The sequence below is a fragment of the Eublepharis macularius genome, chromosome 14 (genome assembly GCF_028583425.1).
Source record: "Eublepharis macularius isolate TG4126 chromosome 14, MPM_Emac_v1.0, whole genome shotgun sequence".
In the NCBI taxonomy this organism is placed as follows: Eukaryota; Metazoa; Chordata; class Lepidosauria; order Squamata; family Eublepharidae; genus Eublepharis; species Eublepharis macularius.
In genome coordinates this window covers 56,633,809-56,652,283 of record NC_072803.1, presented here as the reverse complement: position 1 = coordinate 56,652,283, position 18,475 = coordinate 56,633,809, and the positions used below count along the sequence as shown (strand labels likewise).

The window sequence follows — 18,475 nt, the reverse complement described above, 5'->3', positions numbered from 1 at the left end:
ATGCTACAATAAAGTTGGTTAGTCTTAAAGGTGCTGCTGGACTCTTCACTATTAGGGTCAGGTGGCTTGCCCTGACCACCGTCCTGGGCACCTGAATGCCCTCAGCAGCTTGGCCAAGACTCACCACCCATCTCTTGTAGTGCTGCTGAACTGACCACACTCAGAAGTTCAGCCAATCAGGGCATGGAGTCCAGAAACACTTGCTCAGCGGCCGGAATTGGCCACGGGGCCCCCCATGTGGCTATACTGAACTGGAAAAAAAATTGAAGTGATAATCCAGGACACCAGCTCAGATGTTGAGAAAGGCTAATGGTCACGCTAAAAACAAACAGAGAAGGGGTAAGAGCAGGAAAGAGATGGGGAAATTATTTGTTCTGTGCATGCCTGCCTTGTTCTGTGTCCCTTGCCCATCACGAGTTGTGGCCTTGCCCAGTTATCTTCACATTGACATTTCCCAGCTGCTATTCCAGAATGGGATGGAAAACTCAAGGTGATGTTCCAATTTTAACTCTCCAGCTACCAAAAAACAACAGTGCTCAGGACTCATTCCGCTGCGTGTGTGAATTATACACTCAAAAGATTCTAAAATACAACTGAGACAATTCTGATGCTCCAGAACTTTGTCACTTTATCCCAGACTCCCCAAGGTCAATGCCTTGCACATTTATTGATGGTCCCTGAGCCAGGAAGAATCCCAGAGTCTGCAAAAACAAGAGCTGTTAAGTTTGGACTCACAAGAACAAAAACACTTCTAGATTTTCAGCTGTTTTTAAGGGAGCACCAGAAAGCAAAGGAAAAAAAGCTGGCAGAGGAAAAAAAAGGGGTCATTTCCTAGCACACAAGCAGCAAAGAGAGATGGAGGTGATGCACCCAGGTGATGCTGAACCCACACCCAGATTCTGCAAGCTGTTTCTCATGGAGAATTCAGTCCAAGTTTTATTAGTAGAGTATCTGGGATAACCAGCCACAGTGCGGAAGGCAGAGGCGAGAAACGTGAGGAAGAGGAATTTTGGTACAAACCAGGAGAGGAGAAAAAAAAATCCAGGGGAAGAACCCACAAGAGGTACTAAGAAAGACTTTTGGGACAAATGCTGCGTATCTGAAACAGTATGAAATTCTTCGTAAACTAACAAAACAACCACATAAACAGAAATTAAATAAGAAAACAAGATTTTATTCATTGTACAAAACCTAGTATTGCCGACTGAATCCCTGACATATTGCCCCTAAAACCTCTTAAAGGATTTCAAAGCTAACAGACATGGAGTTCATTGCAAATTGTTTTCCTAACACCCATCGAGGGTTTCTCCTCTGCTAGCTTTTTCCTTTTGTTTTCTAGCGCTCTCATACACAGGTAGGGCAGTATTGTAAATACGCCCCCCTGCTGGTCATTCCCGTCTACTCAAGAGTCAGCCATGTCTCTGGACTGACGTTTATCCCCATTTAAAAACACACACAGATAACCAAAAAACCCCAGGCAAAACCAGCAAACACTAACTTATTTTCATATGGCAATACTCCAGGAAGACAGAAGGGGGCACTCCAGTGCCATTTGTACCCTTCTGAAAACAAAGCAGGTGGACGGCTCAGTAAAAGATTACACACGTAAGCGCGTATTCTGCTTGGAAACCTGGAAACCTAGCCTGGGTAATGGAAGGTGAGAAAGGTGTTGGCAGCCGTTATATGACTCTGCATCCAAACCATTCTGTCCAAAGGGTTGCAGCCAGACATTGACTGTCTCCAGCTGAGGCCCTGGCTTTGCTGGTTGATGGACAGGAGGAGAAGGTAGAAAAGAAGGAGGAAGACATAGAGGGGGTGGATGGAGAAGATGCTGATAGGGAAGTGTCTATCTGGCTCAGTGCTGGTTTTTATTGACCAAGCACAGTTCGGATGCATCTGTGCGGGCAGGGGGGTGATAAACAAATGGTCCGTGCGGGATGAGATGCCCTTCCCTAACTACTGAGAACTAGCGTCTCATTTTTGAGAAGGACCTCGGGAATGTGTGCTTATAGACTCTTCCCCATATCTGGCCCTCCTGATGGTCGTTTTATAGAATTTTTCAGGTATTAGGAAAACACAAAAGGAATGGAAATTCAGAAGAGGAAAAAGAGGAATATGAATGAGATCAGCGGATGAGATTGACAGCAACAAGTATGCCTAGATTTAGATGGCGGTCTGGACACAGGCTATGGAGCTGTCAGGACTGCAACTGGACAGTTTTATGCATCCCAACAGGTGGGCACGGAAGAGTTTGATCTTTCCTGGTCCCTTGAGGAGAAGCAGCTTTGAATCTATTTGGTCCAAATACTGGGAACCAGGCCCCCACTGGGGGCAGGCGAGAGGGTCTCGCTGCGCTTCCTAGCCATCGGCTAGTTCTCAAGGGCTGAACAGTCCAGAAGCCATGACGTGGTTGCCACAAGAAACCGTCTGTTGTCTCCACGCCTCTTTCCTTCGCTTTGCCTTCAGGCAGATTTCTTGGTGGGCTTCCGGTTCTTCCATGCAACGATGGCTATAAAAGCTCCTAAAGAACACAAGAGAGGAGAAACCTCATTAAGAACGCAAGCAGGCCCTGTCTCCTCACATTCTCCCAGGAGGCAGTTAACACGCGGCTCCCCCAGCATTAGAGAAAGGAGTTGATTTGGTAGCAAGGGAGCTGTGAGGAGTGGCCAGCCACTGCTCCTCATGACAACTCTACGGGCTTATGCAGGAGTTAAGAGGGATGAAACAAAGTCAGATCTGTGCTAGCTAGGGCCAGATGATACAGTCTGCAGAGTAAAGCTTTACCTGGACTCTACTGGTTGCACGTGCAGGATAAAATGTTCCTCCACAGAGAAACTGCATACAGAAAACTAGTCTCTCAAGAAGGCTATACAGAACTCTTAACCCGAGTGTTAAGTTTCCTATACATAAAGATTCAGCATCCTAGCTGCAGCATGAAGCAATACCCTCCATGCAAAACTTTATCACCAGTCTCCACTGCACTTATAAATATGCCCTTAATGCTTAGCACTTCAATGTTACCAAGAGAGCTGGTGCAGCAGAGAAGTTTAGTGGTTTGAGAAAGCCCCAATTTCAACTCTTTCCTCTGCCATAAATTCACCAGGTGGCCTCAGACAAGCCACGCTCTCTCAGCCTCAGCTTATAGGGCTGTTGTAAGGACCACAATAAAAAACATACATTGCGCACCCTGGATAACATTATTCTAATGAAGACCAGAGCAAGTGTTACGGATGACTTGTCTTTCTTCCTCTCTATCAGCCATTTTGGTGTAGTGGTTAAGAGCGCGGGACTCTAATCTGGAGAGCCAGGTTTGATTTTCCTCTCTTCTACTTGAAGCCAGCTGGGTGACCTTGGGCCAGTCACAGTTCTCTGGAGCTCTCTCAGCCCCACCCACCTCACAGGGTGATTGTTGTTGTGGGGATAATAATGGCATTCTTTGTAAACCGCTCTGAGGGGGCATTAAGTTGTCCTGAAGGGCGGCATATAAATTGAATGTTATTATGTTACTATTATTATTAATCTTGCCTCTAAAGAGCTGAGTATGGCTTGCAAGATTCTCTTTGCCCTCTTCCCGCCACAAGGCAAGAATGACCGGCCCTAGGTCATCTCATAAGCTTCATGGTCAAGCAGGGATTTGAACCCAGATTTCGATGTGGTCTAACCACCACCCCCACACTGTCTCTTAAGCCCGCCATACTGCAGGTGCACCAGGCATTATTTAAACTTCATTTAAAAAATGACCAAGAGATCAGCTCTTTGAAAGTGTGAGACATTTCAAAAGTCGCAGGCAAACCAAACAGAGTAGCACTCGTGGAAGCAAAGGAGAAGGTTTCGCAAAGCCATTCTGAATCAGCTGGCTAACGAATGCCAGTAGTGAACAGCCTGTAAGCAGCACAGGCCAGAGGCGGTCATCGCAAACTTGCCCAATCAGCTAAACACATCCCCTGTACAGCTTCCACCGCAGACTGCAATTTGACTCACCGACAAAGAGTAGCAGCAGCAGCCCGGCAACCACAGGGATGATAACGGAGTATTCCCGGGGCAAGAAATACTTGTGAATGACGTGGTCACTCTCAATGAAAGGCTGTGGAAACAGACACAAATGTCTCAAAGATAAAAGTTCAGCCCATCCCTTCTGGAGTTTCAGGTTACCTTAAAAGCCATTCCTCTTTTGTCCTGGGAATTTAGGGCTGCTGTAGCTCAGCATCGGAGAGCTTGCTCTGCCTGCAGGAGGTTGCAGGTTCAATCCCCACCAAGCTCCCGTTAAATGATCTTGGAGAGTGGGCCTTGGGAAAGGCATTTCTCCGCCTGCATCCTCAGATAACTCCTGGAACTTTGCACTATGGGACAATATTCCAACATGCAATATTTCTCCTGCAATCTGAAATGGTACAGTCCATCCCATCACACTGTCTTGCATATGTGAATCACACCTCAGTTACCACTTTCTTATTTTCCTGTCTCTTCTATTGCACATCTTTATATATTTATTAACAAGATTTTACCCCACCTTTCTGACCTCATAGGGCCACCACAGCAGCTAACAAATAAAAACATATACATTAAACTCTCATCTTATAAACCATTAAAATCAACATACAAATACATCGTCTAAATAATTTAAAACTAGAGCTTAAAATAAATACGAAAGATAAAAACAACAGTTAAAATATTGGGGAGGAGGGAACACTGAGAGAACGCTGATTGAAACAAAGAAGTCTCCACCTGCTGGCAGAAGATGACAACTGAAGGGGACAGGTGAATTTCCCTGGGGAAAGAATTCCACAGTTTTGGTGCCACTACTGAAAAGGCCCTCTCAGGCTATCACCCACCTAATCTCAGAATGCAGGGGTACCCAAAGCAGGTCTTCAGAAGATTACTGAAATGGTTGTGTAGGTTCATAAGGGAGTAAACAGTTCTTTTTGTGTTCCAAACCATACAGGGATTTAAATGTTTGCACCAACACTTTGAACTGTGCCTGGAAGCAAATGGGAAGCCAGTGTAGACTGGCCAAGACTGGAGCGATATGTTCCCTACAACCCGCTCCTGTTAAAATTCTGACTGCAGCATTCTCCATGGATCGAAGTTTCTAACACTTTTCAAGGCCAGCCCCATGGAAAGCGCATTGCAGATATAACCAGAGTTTGTACTATAGTGGCCAGATCTTTCGTGCCCAGGAAAGTACACAGCTGGCTAACCAGTTGAAGCTGGCGAAAGACACTCCTGCCCTCAGCTGCCACCTGCTTATTCAGCAACGGGCCTGGGTCCAAAAGTGGCCCTAAACGACAGACCTGTTTCTTCAAGGGTAGTGCAACCCCAATCCTGAACATGTGACACCTTAAATCCTGGGTCAGACCTTCTGCTCACCAGTAGCATTTTTGTCTTGTCAGGATTAAGCTTCAGTTTATTCGCTCGCATCCACTCCAAAAATGCCTCAAGGCACCACTTCAGGGTTTCTTTAGCCTCCGTCTCTCACTGTCTCTTTTCTAAGATTCTTCTCAGTTAGTCTGACACGCCACATGACTGTTATGGCATCACGGTGGTGCATAATATTCTGAGCCGTGCAAGGCAAACTACAGTTGTCTACAGAGCTCAACTTGCAGTTCTACAATCACAGTGCCATCACAGAGAAGGCCCTGCAGAATGCCTAAACAGATCAATCAAACACAGAGATGGAATTACAAACACAGCCCCCTCTATAGATCCTGAACAGGCAGGAGGAATCTTAGAGCAAGATATTTCCCCTAAGGCAAGCCTGGAAATTGAAGCATCTGCAATTATCTGTGGAACAGCCTGCCTGAGGAGGTCAGGAGAGCCCCCACTCCCCTAGCTTTCCATAAACTGTGCAAAACCAAATTATTCAAAAAGGCTTTTGTATTGTAGGGGGGGGTGTCTCAGATGCTTCGCTAATGAGTTAAGGATCCTAGACTTCACCACGATGCTGCCTTATATACTATCTGTTACTTTAAATATGTGTTCCTATGAGCTACCTGTGCTTCATGTAGTCTAATGTCAGCCCTAGAATTGCTTATGCTCTGTTTCAGCATTTCTTCAACTCTGTATTGGATTCCTGCTATTGCTATGTCTTTGTAAACTTGTGTTTATTTACCCTATGCTTTTGTTTATGGAAATGTCCTTGATATTGACGGTACTAATCTCACACTGTATAATCCACCTTGAGTCTCAGTGAGGAAGGCGACTCTAAATGACATTAATAATAATAATAAATAAATAATAATCCTACTATATAAAAGGCTAAGCGTATTCAAGACAACTCACCTCCTATCCAGGTGCACCTCCAGAGGGCGTTGCTGTGGAGGGAAGCCCAGATAAGGTAGCCAGACCTCCAGAGAGCGCCCAGGCTGGGATCAGGTGTGGAGCAGGCAGCAATGCCTGCCCCTCTCCCACCTTCACCCAGCTGGGATCAGGAGTGGAGCAGGTGGCAATGCCCACTCGCCGCCTTCACCCATCTGGGATCAGGAGCAGAGAGGGGGCAATGGCCACCCCTTGCCTTACCCAGCTGGGAGGAGGAGCAGAGCAGGTGGCAATGCCCATTCCCCCATCTTCATCTAGCTGGGATCAGGAATGGTGCAGGTAGCAATGCCCATCCCCCTTCAACCAGCTGGGATTAGGAGCAGAGCAGGTGAAAATGTCCACACGCACCCTTCACCCAGCTGGGATCAAGAGTGGAGCAGGAGGCAATGCCTGTTCCCAGTTCACCCAGCTGGGAGCAAGAGTGGAGCAGGTGGTAATGCCCTCCCCCTTTTCACCTAGCCGAGATCAGGCACGAAGCGGGTGGCAATGCCCATCCCCCCTTCATGTGACCGGGATCAAGCGTGAAGCAGGTGGTAATGCCCGCTCCCCTTCACTCAGCTGGGATCAGGTACAGAGGAGGTGGCCATGCCTGCTCCCCCACTTTTATCCGGCCAGGATCAGTGATGGAGAATGAGGGAATGCCCACCTGCCCGCCCTTCCCTTTCTAGAGTCCGTTGTATTTTTCCCACAACAGGCTTTGTTGCTAGTAATTATATAATATCAAACAAAGTCCATACCAGTATGATAATCCAGATGGTATAGTAAGCAAAGAGAACCAGGCTGAAGCCTACTAAGCCATACCCAACCAACTGGTCAGTAGCCGTGGCCTGGAACACAAACAGAAGAAAAGGAAATGATCGTTCTGTTTATTGACAAAATCGTTCTGTTTATTGACAAGATGCAATGTGCAAAACTAATTTGTGGTCTCTGGGTTATTTATTTATACAATAGACTTACAAGGCACTTTCCAAAAAATAAGTCTAGAAAGTGGCATGCAACTGAAAACAAAAAAAACTTAAGATGAAACAAAAACCAATTAAGAACAAAGTCATAAAAATGAAGTTACCCAATAAAGACCCTCTGATAGTGGTCAAAAGGTCTACCTAAAAAAATCAGATCAAATACCCAATTTTTTTGGATAATCAGAATTCCAAACAAACTAAAGAATTATGAAAAAAATGGTTATACTACCTCACAATGATCCAAAATATAGTCATCTAAACTGACCAGAAACTTAATCCTGGCAACCAATGTCTAGTAGTTTCCACCATTGGAACAGGATTTTTTTTAAACTGCCAGCAACCAAGAGTTATAAGAAAAAGGGTAAATAAACCCTCTTAACCAATAAGATCTTGATCAGAAGTCCTTTGCAGATCCAGCCTGCCTCCAGAAGTTAGGCAGGTTGCAGACTAAGAGAGAAACTTTTCTCTGTGTTGCCCCAGTTGTGGAATCTCCATAATCAAGCTCCTCAAGCATAATAAACTATATAAACACATACAGCAAAATCCAGGTGAAATAGCACGTTAAAGACCAACTAGATTTCCAAGGTATGAGCTTTCAAGAAAACTCCCTTTGTCAGATACAAAGAGTGACAAAGGGATCTTTGACTCTCAAAAACCTTGGAAATCAATAAAAACAACGGCATCTAGACAGATTAGTGCCCCACTCAGAGTGAACAAAGTCAGTGCTGTTGTTATCCACATGATACAGCTGAGGAGTTGGGGTGAGAGGAGTGGCTTGCCCAAGGCCACCTACAAAGCTCATGGCAGTTGAGGAAGTTGAACTAGCAAAGTGCTGATTCGCAGCCCAACCACTTAATCACTATGCTACAGCAGCAATCCACTACTGGACCCGAATCTTGCTCTCCGACTGCAGACTAACTCGGCTACCCACCTGAAACTATACACACATATTACACACACAAAATGTATGTTTGTATATACACACAAAATGTATATACATATAAAACAAACACTATGTGTGTGTGTATAATACACATATAATACAAATATAATACATGTACATAAAATGTGTGTGTATGTATGCATGTATATAAAGCATTACACACAATGTGTATGTATATAAAACACTGTATGTGTGTGCGTATAATATATACATAATACAAATACATATACATAAAATATGTGTATGCATGTATATAAAACATTACACACACAATGTATATGCATAAAAAACAAACTATGTATGTGTGTATAATACACATATAATACAAATATAATACATGTACATAACATATGTATAGATCCAGAGGAGTTAGCCATGTTAGTCTGTAGCAGCAAAATCAAAAAGAGTCCAGTAGCACCTTTAAGACTAACCAACTTTATTGTAGCATAAGCTTTCGAGAATCACAGTTCTCTTCGTCAGATGCATCTGATGAAGAGAACTGTGATTCTCGAAAGCTTATGCTACAATAAAGTTGGTTAGTCTTAAAGGTGCTACTGGACTCTCTTTGATTTTGATAACATATGTATGTATGCATGTATATAAAACATTACAATGTGTATGTATATAAAACAAACACTGCATGTGTGTGCGTGTAATACATACATAATACAGATACATATACATAAAATATGTGTGTGTGCATGTATATAAAACATTACACACACAATGTATATGCATATAAAAACACTATATATGTGTGTGTGTAATACATACATAATAAAATATAATACATATACATAAGGTGTGTGTATGTGTGTATGTACGTATATAAAACAAACACATTAACTCTCCCCTGAGCCTCCTTCCAAGCCCAGTTAACTATCCCCCACGGCAGAGGGCAAGGCAAGAGCAAGGCGGCAGCCCACCCGGTCCAGCTCACCATAATCTCCCTCGAACTCCTTCCCCCTGCAAGGCTGGCTCCACTCTCTCGACCGAGAGGCCACGGCTCACCCACTTCCGGCCAAGTCACCCAATCAAGAACCAGAACTCATAGAGACTGAGAGGCTAGAGTGGTCATACGTCACAGGCGTTTGGGTCCGCCTTTCCACTCTCTGTTTTTTTGTCCGTAAAGAACATAGGATGGGTTTCGCCATCGAGCTGCTGAACGGATAGACCGGCTCACTTCCCGCGGAAGCCAGTTTATAAAGTAGCCTCCGGAAAGGCTTCCCTCTCACTTGGTAAAATATAGTTTTATTGTTCTGAGCATATCAATAATAAGTACAATATAACTTATATACGGAAGTGGCCAGTTTCCATTTCTACCGGAAGTTTTGGTCGCGTTAGTCTTGTCCTAACCCTAGGATGGAATAAAAAAACAGACCCCAAAACAATAATCTCTAAGAGATACGATCAATAGGAGTTTCGGGCAGCGACTACGTCCGGTTGCTGTTGGACTCCTCCACGCACGCTCCGTGCTGAGGCTGGCGGCTGCCTTTGAACGGCTTTGGGATAATGTTGCCCACTCCTCCCCCTTCCCAAACGCAAAGTTGTGTTGCCCGACAGAAGATCGTTTCTGCTGCTTCGCTGGGTTTGGACTGGAATTACAATCCGGGAAGGAAGGGAGAGAATCGTAATTTCATAATTACTGAGAAGTTTTAATTGGTAAATTTTTGATTCTCCCGGCTATCAAGAGTTGTACAGATTACTACTGGGCAACCCCCCTCAGTCCCCCCCCCTGCCATTGCAAGCCCTCTGGTTTAACTGCAGCTTCCAAGATCAGGTGCTCTTGTTTTCCGTCGCCACCTACCCGTAGAAGCATTGCACAATGTATTTTTGCTGCGAATGTTTTAGCTATTTATTATATTGTATTCACTTGCAGTATGTAATCCGCCTTGGATCTCAGGGACAAAGGTGGACTATAGACAACAAGACCAATAAAACCGTGTCCCAGCTGGGATTTACAAATCAGCTTGTGTAAAAAAAACAAAACACCTTTCCACAATATCTGCCTCATGGGCGAATCCATTAAAAAAAATGTTAGCCACATACACACAAGAAACAGGTGAAAATGCTGAAGCTGTTTACTGGCAGTGACAGCAGGCTAGATGAGAATGATCTAGCCTGACAGGTACTAAGTCACATGATTGCATGTCAGGTGATACACAAGGCTAATCAGACTCAGTCATGGTGAGTCAGCAACTATTCCATGATTGGTTAATTGTTTCAATTTGTGTAATCTCCTGTAATTAAGCATATGTGTACTTATGGGTTGAAGTGCCATCATAGTGTGCCCTCTGTTGGTAACGCAAGTCTGGCAGAGCCTTATGCCAGTCAGTCTTGTGACAATTGTAATATAGTCTTTGTAAATAAACTTCATACACTTTTCATAGTGTGTGTATCTCTATAGCAACAGTTCCCTGCAACCCAGCATTGCTGACCATAGCAAGGAAGACGTCCTTGACAGAAAAATGTACTTCAGTGTCCTGTCTGCATTCCTCAGTCTCCTGCTACAGCTGCTCTGGCTGCTGTTCCTCTTGCATGGCTTGATGGCCACAGGGAAAAGCACACAGGCTGGGACTCAGTACTAAAGTCTAAGCACCCAAAATGTACCAGTGCGGTGCAAGCCCAGAAAGATAGTGTGTTGGAGAACCAGACTAAGATCTGGAAGACCCAGCTTCAGATCCCCTGTTTGCAATGAAAGTTTGCTGGGTGACCCTGAATCAACCAGCCAGCCAGCCAGCCACTCGCTCACTCCAGCCTATCACCTATTTTGCAGAGTTTTTATGACGTTAAAATGGAGAGGAGGAGGATGAAAGTTGCTTTGGGTGCCCATTGGGCAGAACATAGGGTTGCCAGCCTCCAGGTAGTGGCTGGAGATCTCCTGGAATTACAGCTGGTCTCCAGGCCACAGAGATCAGTTCACCTGGAGAAAATGGCTACATTTGGGGGTGGGCTCTATGGAATTATGCCATGCCAAGGTCCTTTCCCTCCCCAAACCCCACTTTCTCCAGGTTTCACTCCCCAGATCTCCAGGAATTTCCCAACTTGGTGCTGGCAACCCTAGCAGAACAACAGAGTATAAAATAAAGTTAATAAATAAATGAATGGAGTTCCTAATGGCTCCATTGGAAACATCACAGATGTTGGGAAAGACCGTTCTCAGTCTGAGAGCAATTACTAGTCAGACACCAGACAGAAGTGAGCTAGATGCATCAGTGCCATAGAGGTTCACAACAAAATGGCCAGATATGACGTTCATCTGTATCAGAGGGACTCCAGGTCTGAGATGGAACCAATGCATTGAATTCTGAAGGTCAGAGGTTTGATCCCCAGCGTCTCCAGTTAAAAGATCGCAAAAGTAGGGAAAGGTGTGTTTTTTTCCCCCTGAGACTCTGGGGAGCTGTTGCCACTCAGCCCAAGATAACACAATGCTAGATAGACCAATAGTCTGGTTCATAGAATCATAGAGTTGGAAGGGGCCATACAGACCATCTAGTCCAACCCCCTGCCCAGTGCAGGATCAGCGTAAAGCATCTCTGACAAGTATTCATCCAGCCTCTTCTTGAAAACTGTCAGTGAAGGGGAGCTCACCACCTCCCTAGGCAGCTGATTCCACTTTTGAACTACTCTGACCGTGAAAAAGTTCTTCCTCATATCCAGCCGGTACCTTTGTGCATATAATTTAAGCCCATTGCTTCGGGTCCTACCCTCTGCTGCCAACTGGAACAGCTCTTTGCCCTCCTCCAAATGACAACCTTTCAAATATTTAAAGAGAGCAATCATGTCGCCCCTCAACCTCTTCTTCTCCAAACTAAACATTCCCAAGGCCCTCAGCCTTTCCTCGTAGGGCTCAGTCTCCCAACCCTGATCATCCTTGTCACTCTCCTCGGCACCCTCTCGATTTTGTCCACATCCTTTTTGAAGTGAGGCCTCCAGAACTGCACACAATACTCCAGGTGCGGCCTGACCACGGCAGTATAGAGAAGGGCTATGACCTCCTGCGATTTCGACGCTATGGCCCCTTTGATACAACCCAGGATTGAATTGGCCTTTTTTGCCACTGCATCACACTGACTGCTCATATTTAGTTTACAGTCCACTCTTACCCCAAGATCTCTTTCATGTATACTAGAATGTGAAAGAAATAAGCTTCATAGGTTCCTGTAGAAATGGCCAGATACAGGTCCGTAGGTTGCAGAAGGGCTGAGGCTCAGTGGTAAAGCTCATGCATTGGATACACAAGGCCCTGGGTTCAGCCGCCTCTGGCCTCCCTTTAAAAGAGGTCAGGTCTTGGGAAGAGTGTTTCGTTGCCCAAGCCCTTGAGGAGCAGCTGTGCAACTGTGAGCTAAATGAACCGCTGGTCTACCTTTGCGTAGGTGAGATGGCCTTATTTCCCCTCCCCTTCCAAAAGGTTATACTGAGCAGCCAGTTACTGTCCGTTGCTGGAGGAGAACAGGGGGCTTGGTACATGGTAGAGACACAACAGAAGAGGTTGAACTTGGACTAGTGGCGGGGCGAGGGATTTCAACTGAGCCGGAGCACAACAGAGTCGCTTCAGCAGGGGCATCTGGAAGCCTGCCCCATTCTGCTGCAGAAAAACTTGTGTAACGTGGATTACAATGTGGATGACAATCTTCCCACATCAGCATGAGCACATGAATTAAAATATTTTCATTCCACTTTGCTCCCACAAAGCAGGACTCATGAGGAGCTTACAGAACTCGAAAAAGGAACCAAGGAAAGTACCAACAATTTGAAAAACCAGCATAAAGCTGAGCACAGAGATTACATTTTTGTGAAACAAAGCATAACTAACTTACATGGCATATTTAGGAATGTGGAAACTCCCTAGAAGGTGCACGTACACATCAGCAGACGCTAATCCAACAGAAAAGCATATAGTCCCTGTCCCTACTAATGCATCTCTCTGGATGTTTTGGATGTTATTTGATTGTAAGTTTTGAACTCTCTTTACTGGAGGAGGAGAATGTCCTCAAGTCACAGCTGACTTATAGAGACCACTAACTGTGGTTTTCATGGCAAGAGACTAACACAGGTAGTTGCAGTTGCCTGCCTCTGCAACCCTGGTCTTTGTTGGAGGTCTCCCATCCAATTCCTAACCAAGGCCAACCCTGCTTAGCTTCTGAGATCTAACGAAATCAGGCTCCCCTGGACTATCCAGGTCAGGGTGTAGGGTTGCCAGTCCTTCTTAACCTCCCGGCGGGGAATGGCTCCCTACACTTACCTCTTGGGGTGGGGTGGGGGTGATGTCATCATGCAGCCCTCTGGGAGCAATGTTCCCTCTAAGCAGTGCTGTGTTGTGAGCCAGAAATCCAATTTGTGAGCAGCAACTTGCAAGTTGTGAGCGCGCCTTTTCAAAAACCAGAATCCATTTGATTAAAAGAATTTTGATTTAGGTTGTCTGAGGCATTGGTATTGGGTGCCATCAATATGCTGATGACATCCACTTAGGTATGTGGTTCTCAAAAGCTTATGCCTCAATAAAGTGGGTTAATCTTAAAGATGCTACTGGACTCTTTACTATTTTGTAACTACAGACTAACACAGCTAACCCCTCTGGATCTACGGAGAAGAAGAGTTGTGCATCATCCAGCCCCGCAATGCACTCACTCTCTGGCTGTTCCCTTCTATGTTTTATATAAAAAGGTGTTGTGAAGCATGCCTGCGAATGGCTCAGACACCATTTCTTTCCACATGCATCAATGTATTGCCAGAGTTTTCTTTGCATTTTGGGCAACATCAGGAAGATGAGCTTCAGTAAGGGTTCCTCTTTGCCCACAAGCAAATCCTAAACAGAATGTGATGTGCAGTCATCCCTCCCTCTACCTCTGCTCTGTCGATTGGCATTTCCTGTCTCTTCTGTGGCCAGGTCTGCAGAAAGAAGAAGAAAGCTGGCTGAAGTTGCAGGGGGAGCACCTATTTAGCTTCCAGCTGAGAGCTGCTCATTTGGAACAGCCTAGAACTGGCCTTTAGTCACCCTAGAGGCTTCATGGCTTTAAAACTCTTTCCTCTTCTCTTTGTGAGTTATGGTCATGGAATCTTTGAAATGAAATCAAGTCATAAAGCAGAAAGTCAGCACTGAAGTCCTGCCTTCTCCTTGCTTGCCATTCTGTTTTATTACACTGTACTGGAATGATCTATTCTCCCCTGAAGATATAAGCAGAATGCCATTGATGTACAAAAATACTGGTAAAACTGAGGCCGCAGCTCCCCACTCCCCATGGAGTAATTTAACTAGAGGACAGCCTGTCGTACCAGCCCCTGTAAAATTTCCAGATTCAGACCCTAGCTCTGTCATGAATTTTCCTTGCCATGCAAGTCTTTGTGGCCTTGTGGATGCCTACCTTGGCTCCTCTTTCACACCTGGCAAAGGGCCTGGGAAAGGCCGCACGGGTGCCCACCATGGCTCTTCTTCCAGAGCCTGGCGAGGGGCTGGGGAAAGGCTGCGTGGGTGCCCACCGTGGCTCCTCTCCAGGGCCCGGTGAGGGGCTGGGGAAAGGCTGTGCGGGCGCGTGCTGCAGCTCCTCCTTCAGAGCCCAGTGACGGGCCAGGGAAAAGCCGCATGGGTGCGTGCCGCAGCTCCTCCTCCAGAGCCTGGTGAGGGGCCTGGGAAAGGCTTTGCGGGCGCCTGCTGCGGCTCCTCCTCCAGTGCCTGGCACCTGCCGTGCGCTGGGGCTTCTAAGCTCTGCACTGAGTTGTGACAATTCCTGTGCCATAGCGTAGGAGTGCACGTTAGCGGGAACCCTGTCTGGGAGCATGCCCATGCTGCGCAGGTGCTCGGATCAGGGCTGCTGTGGAGCGCGGGAGCACTCCTGCGCTCTGCAGCAGCCCAAAACGGGCCCATTTTGGCCCAAATCAGGCTCATTTCGGGCCTGTTTTGGTGCAGATTGGGCCCGTTTTGGGCCGCTGCAGAGTGCAGGAGTGCTTCCGTGCTCTGCAGTGGCCCCGATCCAGGCCAAAACGGGCCCATTCCAGGTGGTGGCTGCACACAAGAGTGTGCAGCGCCGCAGGGGAGCACACATGGAAGGTGCACGCCCCCCCACTGGCCAAGTAAGTGGGGGCAGAGTGGGAGGCAGGGGTGGGGGATCCCCTACCTCCGCCGGGGGTCTAGCTTCCCTATCCGGGTGCCTCTCTTTGAGGTACTTCTTAAAACACAATCCTATAATCTGAGTGGAAAGCCTTCCTGCATAATTTCATTTTGCGTAGTTTGTCGAAAGCCAGGAAATCTGGTCTGCTTCGGAATCATTTTGACCCTGTTACAGCAACTGATGGAATTCTAGCATCTGCAAAGACCATGTTGTACACTGGATCATTGCCCGTCCTGGCTGCTAAAATCTTGTAAAGGCCACATGAGGAAGCTCTGGATGCCTAACATAAATAAGTCACTAACTCAAGGCCCCTACCCTCAGCCTCTCAAAGAAGGGGTTATCTGCCCAGTATTTAAAAAAAAAATCCTTAGACAAAAATGATGTAGCCAGTTATTGCCCAATCTCTAATCTGCCCTTTCTGGGCAAAGTCAGATGACACCCAGCTGTATATCCAAATCCCCTGGAGATGCAGTGAAAGTACTGAGTCACTGTTTAACAGCTGTTGTCATCAGGGCTTTTTTTCTGGGAAAAGAGGTGGTAGAACTCAGTGGGTTGCCCTCGGAGAAAATGGCCACATGGCTGATGGCCCTGCCCCCTGATCTCCAGACAGAGGGGAGTTTAGATAGCCCTCCGCGGGAGGGCAATCTCAACTCCCCTCTGTCTGGAGATCAGGGGGTGGGGCCACCAGCCATGTGACCATTTTCAAGAGGTTCCGGAACTCTGTTCCACCACGTTCCAGCTGAAAAAAAGCCCTGGTTGTCATACTGAAATTGAACCCAAACTGGTTGGGAAAGCAGACATTGAAAGACATTGTGCTTCTAATTTTGATGGGGTTCAGTTGACCCTGGCTGACTCAGTTAAGACCATAGGGGCTATACTAGATCCAGCACTGCTGGTAAACAAGTAAATGCTGCTGCACCGCAGATTAGCCTGGAAGACGGCCCCCTATCTTGACATGGCTGCTATGGCCACCTGGATTCATGCCACAGTAACATTGATACTAGACTACTGTAATGCACTGTACATTGGTTTCCCCTCAAGTCAACTTGGAGACTCCAACTGGTGCTGCAGCTCATTTACTTTCAGGAGCTATAGAGACCATGCGTATCACTCCCTTCTGCAGTCACTCTATTGGCTGGCTACCCATCGATTACCAGGCTCAGTTCAAGGCATGGCTATCACATTCAAAGCCCTTTATGGCCTTGGCTTCTCATATCTGTGCAACCATCTCTCTCCCTATGTTCTGCTGCAGCAACTTCACTCATCTGAACAAGGCCTTCTGCAGATACTGTGCTCCAGTTGGGCTAAAATCAACAACTCCCCATACATGCACTTTCTTTGTGGTTGTCTCTCTCCACCTTATAGAATGGCCTGCCTGAGGTCAGGGAAGCTCCCATTCTCCTGGCTTTCTGGAAACTATGCACGACCGAATTATTTAGGAGGACTTTCTACTCAGATTATGACAGGTCTGTGTCATAAGAAATAGCTTGGAGAGATGCCTCAGTAAGGGACAGGGAATATAGATTGTGCTATTAAGTATTGTCTACTGATACAGATATGCTCCTACAGGGTAGTTTCCACATTGCTATAGATACCATGTTAATTAGTTACAGTTTGTTTCAGAAAGGTTTCATCTCTGTATTCAAGTTTTATACTTGTTTTCAAATTTTTTGCCACCATACTCTTGTATCTGCTAATTGAATGTCCTGCGGATCATATTGTGTTTTGCTCAGTGAACATGTCAGCTGGTTATATTGTATTCACTTGCATTGTGTAATCTGCTTTAGTGAGAAAGGCAGACCATGAATAAACAAAAAAAATTTAGTCACAATGTTTGCAGTCAGACACCTCCATCCGCTGAAGGGCAGTTTATAGATATGAGACCATAAACACTCTTCCCTCAGCTATCGTAAATGCAAACACTACCTAGCCTAAAATGAAACAAAATGGATGCCAGCCAGCCTGGAAAAATATTTTAGAAGGGGAGTCAGGGTGGCTGACTGACTAATGGCTCACTTCTTGCCTCGGAGAGACACATAATTTAGGACAATGGGTCTGCCAAGAAACTCTTTACTAATCTCATCCTCACCCAGCCTCCCTTCCTCTTACTCATTTACCCTAACTAAGCAATATCTAACACTATTCACCAAACCTGGTAGCTTTTCCCATCTGGTACTCACAGGGTCAACAAATACCATTAACACTTACTAGCCATCTCCAGGAAGCCCATCAAGTTATTGTTTGGGGGACAAATACCAGAGCCAGGGCCTTTTCGCTCCTGGCTCCGACCTGCTGGAACTCTGTCTGAGGAAACTAGGGCCCAGCGGGATTTGTTATCTTTCCGCTGGGCCTGCAAGACGGAGATGTTCCACCAGGCATTTGCTGGGGGCTAGGCTGTCCTCTCGCCGGCCATACCACTGAAGACCGTCCACCCATGCAGGAGCTCATAAAGTGTGACGCAGGGCTTGATGTAAGAGCCAAGCCCTGCGTCTAAAAGGCTGTATTTTAATATATCTGCTAATTGAGAAATTTTTATTGTATATGGAATAGTGTTTCAATGTTTATTTATGTTTTTATTGTTTTTAAACTGTATGTTATTAATTGTATGTTGGCACACCGTCCTGAGCCCGCCTGACAGGGAAGGCGGTCTAGAAATGCAATAAACAAACATGTCAGCTCGCCCCAGGGAATTTTTTGCCCTCTGTCTGGAGTCCCTAGCCACCTGTGTGTGTGTGTTCTGGGATCTGTATATACATTCCCCAAATCCGTTTGGGTCTTTTCTTCTCTCTGTGACATGCTGGTTGTTTCGCTGCTGCCTTCAGAGACCTCCATCCTTGAGACTGGTAACTATAACCCTCCCCAAACGGCTTTCTCCCATCTCCTCCCTGGCTTTCTCTTGGTTAGCCGTGTATGTGTGTTGTGTGTGATTGTATGTTTGCCCTTTTATTTCTCTTTTAATAAAAACCTTTCCTGCTGAGCATCTGGCTGGTTTGAGAGTCATCTTTACAGGAAAATCCCCATAAACTTTGGTAGAGAATCCCAGTTACCACCACCCCTCCCCCCCTTCATTTTGTTTCCTTTAAGCTAATTTCCCTGAACTAAGTATGAGACTGCCTGTTTAGGTGACAACAAGCAGCTTTTCTGAC

At 46.0% G+C, this 18,475-nt stretch overlaps 1 protein-coding gene across 1 annotated transcript; it reads right to left on the bottom strand.

The window, feature by feature from the left end:
* Positions 1–1,153: 1,153 nt before the first annotated feature.
* On the bottom strand, positions 1,154–9,240 carry DPM2 (dolichyl-phosphate mannosyltransferase subunit 2, regulatory). The gene is made up of 4 exons (XM_054997926.1): positions 9,161–9,240; positions 7,053–7,142; positions 3,982–4,084; positions 1,154–2,521 (listed from the first exon to the last, which is right to left on the bottom strand). The coding sequence occupies exons 1-4, from the start codon at positions 9,161–9,163 to the stop codon at positions 2,463–2,465; spliced, it is 255 nt and encodes an 84-aa protein (XP_054853901.1). The 5' UTR covers positions 9,164–9,240; the 3' UTR covers positions 1,154–2,462.
* Positions 9,241–18,475: the final 9,235 nt, after the last annotated feature.

Excerpts from the sequence above, each read along its gene's own strand:
- DPM2 (XM_054997926.1), bottom strand. Across the intron at positions 4,085-7,052 it reads CCATCTGGATTATCATACTG|CCTTTCATTGAGAGTGACCA; the intron begins GTATGGACTTTG and ends CTGTTTCCACAG. Across the intron at positions 2,522-3,981 it reads GCTGCTGCTACTCTTTGTCG|GAGCTTTTATAGCCATCGTT; the intron begins GTGAGTCAAATT and ends TGTGTTCTTTAG.